This window comes from Dasypus novemcinctus, chromosome 29, assembly GCF_030445035.2.
Source record: "Dasypus novemcinctus isolate mDasNov1 chromosome 29, mDasNov1.1.hap2, whole genome shotgun sequence".
NCBI lineage: Eukaryota > Metazoa > Chordata > Mammalia > Cingulata > Dasypodidae > Dasypus > Dasypus novemcinctus.
The window spans coordinates 22374204-22387681 of record NC_080701.1 but is presented as its reverse complement, the minus strand read 5'-3'; the positions used below and the strand labels follow the sequence as shown (position 1 = coordinate 22387681).

At 39.3% G+C, this 13478-nt stretch overlaps 1 protein-coding gene across 1 annotated transcript in view; it reads right to left on the bottom strand.

Annotated features, from left to right (window-relative positions):
• Positions 1-13245, bottom strand: part of LOC131276532 (A disintegrin and metallopeptidase domain 3-like) — a gene marked incomplete at its 3' end in the record, with an annotated part of 109543 nt that extends 96298 nt beyond the window's left edge. Inside the window, exons 1-3 of the mRNA XM_058289817.2 lie at positions 13157-13245; positions 12667-12749; positions 1022-1077 (exon numbers count right to left, since the gene is read on the bottom strand). Coding sequence (XP_058145800.1) covers positions 1022-1077; positions 12667-12749; positions 13157-13214 — 197 coding nt within the window. The remainder of the gene's footprint in view (positions 1-1021; positions 1078-12666; positions 12750-13156) is intronic.
• Between the last annotated feature and the right edge of the window lie 233 nt (positions 13246-13478).

Genomic DNA, 13478 nt, shown 5'->3' with positions numbered 1-13478 from the left:
GGGAGAGATGAGCAGTTTGCCTGGTAGCTTACAGCTGAACTTGGGAAGAGAGCAGAGCAGCTGAGACCAATACAGCAGGCACGGAAAGAAACGAGCCCTGTGCCATGAGAGAGAGGACTACAGGATCACGTCAGCCGGAAGCCCCAAGAAACTGGAGCCATGGTGGAGCTCAAGAGGAAAGTGTGAACCCAGAGGGGAAAGCTGAAACCTGGGCAGAGATCGGTGCCACCTTGCTTCACCATGTGGCAAAACACCAGGATCAACAGTCGCTGACTTTATGAGAAAGCATCTCTGATAGTAAGCCTCATTTGGACTTTTCATGACCTTGGAACAGCAAGCTTTTATTCCAAATGAATCCCCTTTATAAAAGCCAACAGATGCAAAGTACCAGAAATTAAAATATGTAATTTGGTGGTGTTAATTATAATATTCCCAATGTTGGACTACCATCACCACCATCCATTACCAAAACTTTTCCATCACCCCAAACAGAAACTCTACCAACTAAGCATTACCTCCTCATTCCGTACACCTGCTATGGTCCTGGAAACCCGTATTCTATTTTCTGACTGTTTCAGTTCGCCACCAAATTACAGATTTTAAAATAAATACAACATGCATGCTCTTCTTATGCTAAATTTAAAGTAGTGGGGATGGTGCTTCAGGGGCAATCACCGGACATTGTAAATCCTCACAGGGCCCACTGGATGGAATGGGGGAGAGTATGGGCCATGATGTGGACCGTTGACCATGAGGTGCAGAGGTGCCCAAAGATGTACTTACCAAATGCAATGGATGTGTCATGATGATGGGAATGAGTGTTGCTGGGGGGGGAGCGGTGGGGTGGGGGTGGTGGGGTTGAATGGGACCTCATATATATATATTTTTTAATGTAATATTATTACAAAGTCAATAAAAAAATTAAAAAAAAAATAAAATCAGTATAGTGCTTATCATTAGAAAAAAAAAGAAGAAAATTTAAGAAACTAATAACTGTGTGAAAAGAAGAATGGAGACTTACTGCTTTTCAAGTTGAAGAGTGTATGTTTTCCCGCTAATTTTGATGACATAAGTTACCTGCAGCAAGGTATTCAGAGAAAGGTAATTATTAAAAAATCCAAATACTTAAAAGAAAAAAGTCAATTTTAATATAAACTATTTTGAAACATATATACTCTTTCATATGGATGGCATCCTGTATGTCTCAAAATTATGTATACATATACAAGTATATTATATCTTCAGTATTGAAAGAATGATAATTATAATTAAATTTAAATAAAATCAAGGATTTCTAAATCTATTTCAAAACTAAGAGCATCAATCATTACCCTTCATTAAATGAAGATTACACTCCGAAATGCACAGTAATCTTTCAAAAAACTTGAATCTTATCACCTTTCTTCTACATTCCAGTTGCCAGCACAAATAAATTGAAACTTAAGTAATGGAACATAGATACTCATTTAAGACTAAGTGAATTATTCTCCCAAACCCCAGCCTTCCTCCTACCCCCAGCTGTTGGCGGTGCTTCTGGGAGTAAGTCAACTTTCTGTTCTCTTTGGGGATTCCCTCAGCTGTAGGGGATCACTTCATGCAACTTTCACAACTTCCGAGGACAGCCCCCATTAAGTGAGAAGCTCAGTCCAACTCCTGATATTTCTGATGGACATCCAAGCTTCACACTTTATTGAGACTCAATTGTCATTTAATGTCTCCTCTCAGTCCTGCTTGCTTCCACATGTGATAATCACAAGGGCATTCCCTAATAAGCTCAAGAGACTGAACCCAACCTGTGAAATCATAAACCATATGCTTTAATTAATCTTAGCACATGGTTGAGTCTGGTAAATGTTCCATGTGCATTTGCAAAGAACATGAACTTTGTCATTCAATGAACTTTTGTACGTCATTTTAAAGCTGCTTTGTTGTGTTTTTCAGTCTTCTGTAACCTTACAGCTGTTTTTAAAGGTGTCTTGGTATCTCCCACAATTATTATGGATGTGTTTCTTTTTTTATTTTATAATATTTTGCCTTATGTATTTTTGAGCTTGTGTAGAGTGCAAACATATTTAATATGGTGATATCTTCCCAATAAATGTGATCCTTTCATCAATAATAAATGCCCTTTTATCTCTAAAAGTACTTTTCCTTAAATTTTGTTAGAATGGTATAGTTGCACCAGCTTGTTTTTGATGTTTTCTTTTTTTCTTTTTAGTTCTGATCCAGTAAGGTTTATTTTGATGTAATATGTAGTTTTTTCTTATTTTATATTCATAAGAAATTGAGACATGCCATTAAGGATAAAATGCAAGTTGTAATTTCCAGTGATTTTTCTAATGTAAAGATGCCCACCAAATCGATGTATTCCATGATGCATTTTATAACTAATTTACCATAAACGGTAGGGGAAGAAAACTGATAAAATATTACTTCTAATATTATCATTCCTTTATTTTATTGCCTGTGAATAAAAATGGGTAATTTTCCTTATAGATTCTGGATATCAGGTAATGGCATGGTTATATACCCAGTTACTTAAGGCAGAAGACTGGGTTTCAATAAATTCTACTCATATCTCACTAAGTATAACAATAAACATAAAAAATATAATTTCTATACACTGTGGCTTAGCACTTCATTAAATGTTAAGACTTGTAAAGTCATAATATACATATGAGTTAAATATGATTTTATTCTTATACCCATTTTATAATTAAAAGAAATTAAAGATACCAAGAAGTTGGATTTATCTCAGTTCAGAAGTGCTAGAAGTGATGTTGACTAGAAAGCATCAGCTTCCCTAAATGCTTTTCAGTTTTCTCACCATTATCATACAGAGTAATGCATTTTTTAGGGCCCAGCTATTCTCTGCCAAGTTTTTTACTTAGTTTCAATAGTTTATGTGTGAAATCTCTCAGACTTCTAATCTAATCCATCATATAATCAGTTTAAAAAAATAGCTTCTCTTATTTTTTAAGCCTTATTTATTTTATATTCCTTTTTCTTGATTTCTATATTGTAAATTACTGAATAAAAATGGAAATAGTGGGCATCCTTTTCTTTTGCTGGCCCTAGAATGGAATGCTCTAAATATTCAAAATATTAAGTATGATATGGTTTTCCTGGTACTGTTTTTGATACTTAGATCCATTTAAATCACATTGAGGCTGTTTCTCAATGTGTGTATATGTGTGTGTGTGTATTAGTGTGGGAATGAGTGTGTGTATTAATGTGGGAGTAATTTTCTAAAATCCACTTTCTGGTTTTATTTTCTCTTCTAGGTTCACTTACTGATTCTTTGCTTAATATGTTAGTGTGGTGAGTTAATTTAATAAATTTTTCTAATATTATAGTACCCTTCCAGACCAGGAAAACTTACTTGATCATAAATGTTTTCCAATAGTTTGCTATTTTTACCTTATTAATATTTTCATATGTGATTAAATATATCTGGAGGATTAGTTAACTTATATTTTATTCTCTGAAAAAATAGACCTATTCTCTTTCCTTAAATATTGTCTAAAATCTTCCAATAAATCCATTTGACTAAGGGATTTTGTGGGCAACATTTTTAGCCTACAAATTCAAACACTTTCATGAATCAAATCATAATCAAACATTGTGAGATTCTCAGACAAAAGAAATGTGTGGGGGGAAAAGAAAACAAACACCAAGATGGCAGACTTAAAATAAGCAATAACCATAACTACAGAAAAGGAATTTGACAAAAATTCAATACCCATGTCCTATGTTCTACAAATGCCAGTTAAACTCAAGATGACAATTAGTATCTCCAGTCTTCTATATCCCCATTGAGTCCCCTCTAATTGCTTTATCATTTACTTCTTTCACTTCTGTAAGTTCTTGCTTTTCTTTTTGAATGTGCTCTTATTAGACACAAATATCTTTAGGATCATTATGCCTTCTTAATGCACTAAGCCTTTTATCTTTACAAGAAGCTCCTCTTTATCCTGGAAACGTCCTTGCCCAGCCATCTACTTTCTCTGATATTACTTTATTCATGCCAGCTTCCTTATGACTAGGATATTAATGAAATTTTCATCATTCTTGTATTTCAACCTATTTCCATCTTTATAGTTTATCATCATATAATCATGCTATCCCTCATAAGCTATGTGTGCATGTGTGTATTCATCTAAGATCTGTTGGATTTCTTCCTGATATTATGGATACCCAGCTTTACTTTTAGTTAGCGTTTTCCCAATATATGTTTATTGCTCTCTCAAACATTTTAAGCTCTCTGGCAATTTAAATTTCTGGTGTAAGAGTTTTCATACACATAATCATTAGGTTTGGTTTTTTGGGATGTGAAAGAAAGGGAGGGAATCAGACAGACCACTTAGTCTCTGAAAATTTGCATCTCATATTTTCCTCAGAGCTTGCATGTAAAACCATATTTAATGTCATAACAATAGCCTTAACTGTATAAATAAATGAAAAGCCCAATGTTGACACTCATGATCCCTTTATGTGTGTATGTGTGTCGGTGTGTGAGCATGAATATCTCTAAAATTCATTTTGTTCAAATTTACTAACGATTACAACTTTAAAAACTGGGGTGACTTTTCACTTGCATCAAAACTCCATAGTCTTGGTGATTGTTTGGCAAGATGGCGTCAGTTTAAGTGGGCACTCACCACCTCTCTTACAAAAAAATGGCTGAGAAGGGGCAAGATCCCGCCTGAGTGAGGTGTTTTGGGAACCCACAGAGCCGGAGGCTCCAGGGCATGTATCTGGAGGAACAGGACAAAGAGATAAAAAGCACAAGGGAAAACCATGCGTTTCTCGGCCGGTGGCTGGAAACTATTAGCAGCTAAGCCCCACCCTCAAGGCAACAAGCCATGGGAACCCCCGATTCCTACCAGCCACCAAGAGAGACAGAGTGTTCACCAGAATTAAGAAGTTCTGGTGAAGGATGGAGAGGGGTTTCCTTTCTGTGGGTTTGGTTACCTGGACCCCCTCTGAACTTAGGGAACATACCTACTGGCAAGAGATGGCCCTGAGGAAGAGGAGAGAGACGAATCTGCTTAGGCAGCCTGATTTACCAGCTGACCTGGAAGAAAGGAACTTGGGCTGGGAGATGGTGGAATCAGGCAGTTGACCGGTCCAGTGCTGAAAACTATTCAAAATTGCAACTCCCCTACAAGAGGTGGGCAGTAGGAAGCTCTTAATAACCTTCCAAGGGCCTATTTAGGGTCCCCTGGGAAGAGTGGGCGGTCCGGAAGAGGGTTGAGAATCATTTCTCCATGGTGAGTTCGGATGCCAGGGTCCCATTTGAATTTCAGAAGGGAACTCAACCTGACCAGGAGAGGCGAGGGGGGATCCGATCACACAAGTTATCCTGTCCAGCTGCCTGGGAGAGAAAGCAGTAAGAACAGAAAGGAGGCAGGGACTGATAAGCACCTAATCAGCAGTAATCTCTCCAACTGCAATGAGTCAACCCTGCCCTCGGGTAAGTGACTGGATAGCTCTCTAGGTAACAGACCCAACGAGAAAACTTAGCTCACTAGAGGAGTCTCTTGGAATATACAAGGTCCCTGGCTCAATTCCAGGCTCTCCTTAGAGTAGTGATCCACCGGGTTATCAAACACCCAGCTAATACTTTAGGACAGGGAACACAGAGACATTAGTTTTGTATTAGCTTCTCTTGGGTCTCTTATTTTTCTTTAAAAAGGTTCCTTTCTTTAATTTTAACTTAGTTCACTTGCTAAAACCCAATTCAAAACCTGCAGAGGGCAGGCAGGCTGTAGGGTAATTGATTGATGAACAAGGGCTGCCTGAGAAGCTCCTCAGGGGCATAAGAGGGAAGGCTGTTTTTCCAAAGTTTTTGTTTGATTGCTTGCTTGAGTATTATTTTGTTCTTTTTTTTTTCTTTTTCCCTCTTTCGCTGCCCCCCCTCCATTTTTTAAGTTAGTTGCTGCTGTCTTGGTTCTTATTTGCTGTGTTTCCTCCTTCCTTTGTTTTCCCTTATTTATATACCAATATCATCTACCTATACTCTTTCTTTTCCTTCCTTCATCTTCCTGTCTTCTGCATTGTTTTTGTTCTTACGTTCCCCCTTTCTTTGTTTAGTCTTCAGTTTTTCTTATTTTTATTTCTATCTCCTCTATTCTGTTTCCTTTTTTAACTTTTTTTCTTATTGTCTTTTCTCTTTCCCTCTCTTGTTATCATGGCCTTTTTAATTCATTCTAGATATTTCTTCTGTTTGGGTTTTTCATTTCATTGTTTATACCCCACTTTCTTATTCTTATTCCTCTGTACTTCTTACATGAGTTAATTACTCATTTTCCTAGGTATTATAGGGTTCCTCTTCTACTTTGTACTATCATTACTACTTTTTCTCTTCTTACCTCATTTCCTTTCTCTTGTCCTAATCTTTCTTTCAGGGAACAAAGACAACAGCAAGGAAATAGAAAAGGAGGAACGGAGTGTTAAAGAGAGAACTTACCCTGCACAAAAAAGTAGCAACTAAATAAAACCCTAGAGTAGATAGAGAAACTAATCAACTGAATAAACCCATCAAAATAAGGAAATGCCGAAACACCAACAAAAAATTATAAAGCATACTAAGAAACAGGAAGACATGACCCAGTCCAATGAGCAAACTAAATACCAGGAAGAGATGCAAACCATTGAACGACTAATCAGAGCTGTCCAAACAAATATCATGAACCAACTTAATGAAGTGAAGGAAGAGATTAACGATATTAAGAAGACACTGGGAGAACATACTGAAGAAATTGTAAACATACATAAAAAGATAATAATATGAAGGTGATGAAAGGCACAATCCAATAAATAAAAAAGCACTGAAAGCACATACAGCAAAGTTGAACAGGCAGAGGAAAGTATTAGTGATGTGGAAGACGATACATTTAAAATGCCTCTACAATTATAATGGGGAACTTTAATACATCATTATCACCATTAGACAGAACATCTCAACAGAAAATCAATAAAGAAACAAAGTCTTTGAATAATACATTAGAAGATCTGGACCTAACAGACATATACAAAACACTACACCCAAATACAGCAGGATATACTTTCTTATCGAGTGCACATGGAGCATTCTCCAACATAGACCACATGCTAGGCCATAGAACAACTCTCAATGAATTCAGAAAGATTGAAATTATGCAAAATAATTTCTCTTATCACAATTGAATGAAGCTGGAAATCAGTTAGGGCTAGAGAACCAGATTAGGCACAAAGATATGGAAGTTAAACAACACACTCTTAGACAAACAGTGGATCATGGAGAAAATTACAAAAGAAATCAGTAACTACCTTGAAACGAATGAAAATGACAACACAACATATCAAAACCTATGGGATGCAATAAAGCTGTATTGGGAGGGTAATTCATAGCCATAAATGCATATACCAGAAAAGAAGAAAGAGCTAAAATTGAAGACCTAACTGCACACCTAGATGAATTAGAAAAACAAAAACAACCACAAAGGAAATAGAAAGAAGGAAATAACAAAGATTAGAGCAGAATTAATGAAATAGAAAATTTTAAAAACTCTAGAATAAATAAACAAAACCAAAAGCTGGTTCTTCGAGTGGATCAATAAAATTTAGTTAAATTTAGCTAAAGATGTAAATGACTTACATACAAGGAACTGCACAACACTGTTAAAGGAAATCAAGGAAGACTTAAATAAATGGAAGAATATTCCCTGTTCATGGATGGGAAGACTAAACATTATTAAGATGTCTATCCTACCCAAACTGATCTACAGATTTAATGCAATCCTGATAAAAATCAACAAAGCATTTTTTACCAAATTGGAAAAAATAACTATGAAATTTATTTGAAAGGGCCAGAGGGCCCAAAGAGCCAAAGACATATAGAAATAGAAAAATGAAATAGGAGGAATCACGCTACCTGATTTTAAAACTTACTACAAAAGTTACAGAGGTCAAAATTGCATGGTATTGGCACAAGGATAGACATACCAACCAATGGAAACAAATTGAGAGTTCTGAAATAGATCCTATCATATACAGTCATCTGATATTCAACAAGGCTGCCAAGCCCACTCAACTGGAGAGAATGGCCTTTTCAATAAATGGTGCTTGGAGAACTGGATATCCATATCCAAAAGAATGAGAGAGGAACACCATCTCACACCTTATACAAAAATCAACTCAGGATGGATCAAATTTTTATATGTAAGAGCTGAGACCATAAAGACCTTGGAAGATAATGTAGGGAAACATCTACAGGACCTTGTAATAGGAAATGGTTTCATGAACTTCACACTCAAAGCACAAGCAGTGAAAGAAAAAAAATAAATTGGACCTCCTTAAAATTAAAACCTTTTGCACCACTTTTTATCAAGAAAGTGAAAAGACAGCCTATCTAATGGGAGAAAATAATTGGTATAACCCTATATCTGATAGAAGCCTAATATCCAGCATTTATAAAGAAATCCTATATTTCAAAAATAAAAAGGAAACCCATTTAAAAATGGGCAAGTGATTTGAACAGACCCTTATCCAAAGAAGAAATACAAATGGCTTAAAAGCACATGAAAAGATGCATTAGGGAAATGCAAATCAAAACTATAATGAGATATCATCATACCCATTAGACTGGTGGCCATTAAAAAAATAGAGGACTACAGGTGTTGGAGAGGATGTGGAGGAATGGGAACCCTCATCCACTGTTGGTGGGAATGTAGAAGGGACAGTTTGGCAGTTCCTCAAAAAACTAAATATAGATCTGCCATATGATCCAGCATTTCCTCTGCTGGGTATATACCCAGAAGAACTGAAAGTTAGGACAAAAACAGATATGTACACATCAATGTTCATAGCAGCATTATTCACTATTGCCAAAAGACGGAATCAACCCAAATGCCCAACAACAGATGAATGGATTAACAAAATGTGGCATATACAGACAATGGAATATTACTCAGCTGTAAGAAGGAATACAGTACTAACACACGGAATAACATGGATGAATCTTGAGGACCTTATGTTGAGTGAAGCAAGCCAGGACAAATATTGTATGACCTCACAGATATGAATTAAGCAAATTGAGCAGACTCAGAGAGCTAGAGTCTGGAAAATAGGTTTACAGGAAATAGAAAGGGAGAAGGTTATGAACCAACATCCATATTGGTGAAATCTATGATAAGGTGGAAGTGACTAGTTGTGTAGTGAAGGAATATGACAGAGGTATAGTGATGCTATTGGGTTGGTTGGTGCAAGTTTAACAAGGGGGTAGTGTGGGGAGGGTGGTTTGGACAGTCCACGGAACTGGGTATGGTTGGGGGAGGGAGCAGGTAAATACTGGGGCTTTGAGGGTACCTGGTTGAAACTACAATGTAGGGGAAGCTCTTTTGACAAAATGGCAAGGGTTACTCGTTGAGGGAGTTGGATGAAGGGGGGGCATTTGGGATAGAGCACACCTGGGGCAGTCTTCTAGTGAATGTGTAAGTGATCGTTTTGTCATGGTGTGTTGTATCACTGGGTGGTGACCCACATAATGAGTGGGGAAGAGTTGGACTCTCATCCTGGGAAGGCCAGATATGTTCTCAAAGAGAGGAGTGGGTGTCTTTCAAGAGCATGGGTGTTTCCTAATAGGGGAGGGGGGTGGGAGGAAGGAATAGAGTAAATGGAAGTGGGGGTATTTAGGGAGCAATGGAAGGGTTCTGCATAATCTTGTAATGATGGATACAGGCCAGTTGAATTTCATCAAAAAATTATTAAAGTGTATGGACTAGAGTGTAGACCATAATGGAAACAATTGACCAAGTCAGTGGTTATGTTTCAATATTTGTACATTAGTTGTAACAAATGTACCATCCACATATAAAAAGGTTATTGATAGGGCAAGGGGGAAAATGGAGAGGATATAGGTTATATGGGAGTCCCCTGTGTTTTGTAGGTGACTTTACTGTGACCTAAAAATCCTTTTGAGATAAAATGGAAAAAAGTAAGACACTGGGGAAGAAAGGGAAAAAATGTTCCTGTACATACATGACAACAGAATATTACAGTGATGAAAGGCACAACATCAAAAAAAATTGTTTTTAATATCTCAATTTTTAAATTTTTTTTAGGTTTAGTTTTTCTAAATTATTATGTATTTTATTTGTTATGTTTAAACCTATCATTATTATTTCATTTTCCTATTCATTGTATTGGCGATATTCTCGGCTTCATTTTTGAGGAAGTTTTTGATGACAGTAAGGTTACAACTGTGGCAGGGGAGGATCATTGGTGTGGGGTGTCAGTGATGGGGGATGCATGAGAAGAAGTTCACCTGGGCATATATATAAGGTACATAAATGTGTTTAAATGTTCATGGGGCATTGTCACAGTGGGTGGAGATTCATACAATAACTGAAAGAATATTGAATTCCCATCCTGGGGAGCTCTGCCACAATCCCTAATGAAACAGCAACAATCTCCCAAGAGCAGGGCAATGACTAGTGAAGAAGGATTGCCCATTGATGGGCCCTGATAGTAACAATTATCCTTATGAGACTTTGCTCTTGAAATTGCAACTTGGGTTAGTGCTGTAGGGTGCCTGTGAGTTACCTCCTGAGAGCCTCCATGATGCTCAAATGTGGCTTCTCTCTAAGCCAAACGCTGCATATAAATGCATTACCTTCCCTCCAGTGTGGGACATTACTCCCGGGGATTAGCCCTCCTGGCACAGAGGGATTATTACCAAACACTAACAAGCAATGCAAGTGGAAAGAGACCTTGACTACAAAAGGGGGAAAAGGTAAGGACAAATGAGTATGTGTGGCTAAAAGTCTTCAAAGTGAGTTGGGAGGTCATGCCAGAGGTAACGCTTACATACATCTTAACAGGATCTCATAGGCAGCAGACTTGGCCCAGTGGTTAGGGTGTCCGTCTACCAAAATGGGAGCTCTGTGGTTCAAACCCCAGGCCTCCTTGACCCATGTGGAGCTGGCCCATGAGCAGTGCTGATGTGCGCAAGGAGTGCCCTGCCACGCAGGGGTGTCCTCCACTTAGGGGAGCCACACACGCAAGAAGTGCACCCTGGAAGGAGAGCCGCCCAGTGAGAAAGAAAGTGCAGCCTGCCCAGGAATGGTGCCGCACACACGGAGAGCTGACACAACAAGATGATGCAACAAAAAGAAACACAGATTCCCATGCCGCTGACAACAATAGAAGCAGACAAAGAAGAACATGAAGCAAAATAGACACAGAGAGCAGACAACTGGGGCAGGGGAGGGGGAAGGGGAGAAAAATAAATAAATAAATAAATCTTTAAAAAAAAAAAACAGGATCTCATAGACTGCCAAAGTAGATACTACCCCAAACAGTGGGCCTCCTGAGGGCTCTGGAGACACCCAGGTCCTATGGTGTGACTTCTCTCCACATAGCTCTTCTGTCCCTTCCATTTGAAACTATAGTTGGTGCTGGAGTTGGTAGGTGTAGATCCAAGAGACTTGAATCTTTGGGCTGTCCATGTGCCACCTGGACCCCTAGCCTCAGCAGAGTTACAACTACTCTCCAGTTCTTTGGACTCTCCCAGAACAACTAACAAGGAGGTGAGGATGGACAACCACCATACCCAGGATCTGAGAGAGTCTACAACTGCAAGCAAGAGAGTTCCATCTATCAGCCATATGGGATTGAGGCACCCCTCTCAATTAGATGTGGAGTGGACATTACCATCCCAGAATCCTCTGATTGGGGAATAAAATACAGACTAGCGTGGACTTACTGGTATTCTACTATAGACTTATTGGTATTCTGGGACTGGAAGAAATTATATCACTAATGTGGATAATGGCCACTGGAGACAGAGAGAGGGAAGAAGAGTTGTAATATGGGGGAATTTTGGGGACTTGGAACTGTCCTGAATGACATTGCAATGGCTGATAACGGTCATTATATATCCTGCCATAACCTACAGAATTGAGTGGGAGAGAGTGTAAACTACAATATAAACTATAATCCATGCTGTGTGGCAATGTTCCCAATGTGTTAATTGCTTGCAATGAATACACCGCACTAATGAAAGAAGTTGTTAATGTGGGGAAGGGGGGGAGGTGGGGAGTGGGCCATATGGGAATCCCCTACATTTTTGTGTGTAACATTTTGTGTAATCTAAGTATCTTTTTAAAAAATAATAAATATTTTTAAAACTCTGTAGTGTCTGTATTTAATTTAAAATATACCTACTCAACTATTTTAATCTGATTAAAAATAAACTTCCATTTTCACAAATGATATATACTATACATACATATATAGGCATCTATGAACATGAAGATGTTTATTTTATATTGTTATTTTTAAATGGTACAAAATAAATTAGTATGATTTCACTTGTAGGAGAATAAATGTTTAAATGTACAGTTTTAAAAATATAAAACCATCCAGTAGACTCTATACATCATTTAAAGTGATAGGAATTTTAAGCTTTTTTTTTTTTTGCATGATAATTTTCATATACTACTTGAGAATTAAAAGAAATAAATACTGGAATATTTGGCTCCCATCATAACACAGCAGCTATGAGCATTGATACATAATTTCGCAAATGATACGTATAAATTTATTTGGGTCATGTACTCCTGTACAAACAAAACAAATCAAACACAAAATATATTAAGAGGAAAGTGATTTGTTAATTACATGCATTTCTGAAACTTCCCCGTTGCTGGCGTTGGCCCGTGTCTTCCGTGGCATTATAATTTGGAGCAGTGGTGTCTGAGCCTCTGTAGGGAGCAAAAGGAATAGGCATATTTTCCAGCATAAAGCAGCTTTCTTGCTCTCCTTTCCCTTATTGTCGCATCTCTCGTCACTCTGTCATCCTCCAATCACACGCATACACCAAAATGACTCCAGACAGAGGCCCCTCTAGAAGCAGGACCGGGGCTCGTCCTCTGTCCAGACATGCACTTTGCGGCCTCTTGCCCGCAGCCCCGGGCAGGGAAAGTGCCCCAGGACCCCACCCAGGCCCCTCCGTCCCCAGCTCCCCGTTGCTCGGCCTCTGGGGCAAGGTCGGGGAAGGGACCTGGGGGACACACGGGTCTGCTCCAAGTTCTCCACCCACGGGGCTCGGCCGCTCGTCATCCTCCCCGGCCCGGGCCGCGCTCCCTGCTCCTCCGAAGCCTCCACGTACCGTGGTCCGCGGTGGTCAGCGGGCCGAGACCTGCGAGGAACAGCAGGAGGATCAGCATTGCGCCGAGGGCGCCGGCCTGGCCACAGGGACCGCTGTTGGGGGCGCAACGGCTGCGGCGCGCGGGCGCGGGGGCTCGGGGAGGGGGGGGGGGGCGGCCATCCCCCGCCCCGCGGGAGCCCCGCGGCCCCCCGGAGGGAGAAGGAGTCCAAGGCCCCAGGGCGCTGCCCCAGCCGGTCCCACGGGAAGGCCCGCGGGCGCTGCGCTTGGGCGCGCACGGGCTTCGGTTTCAAGCTTTAAGTTAGGATCTGAACTGCCCTGCACA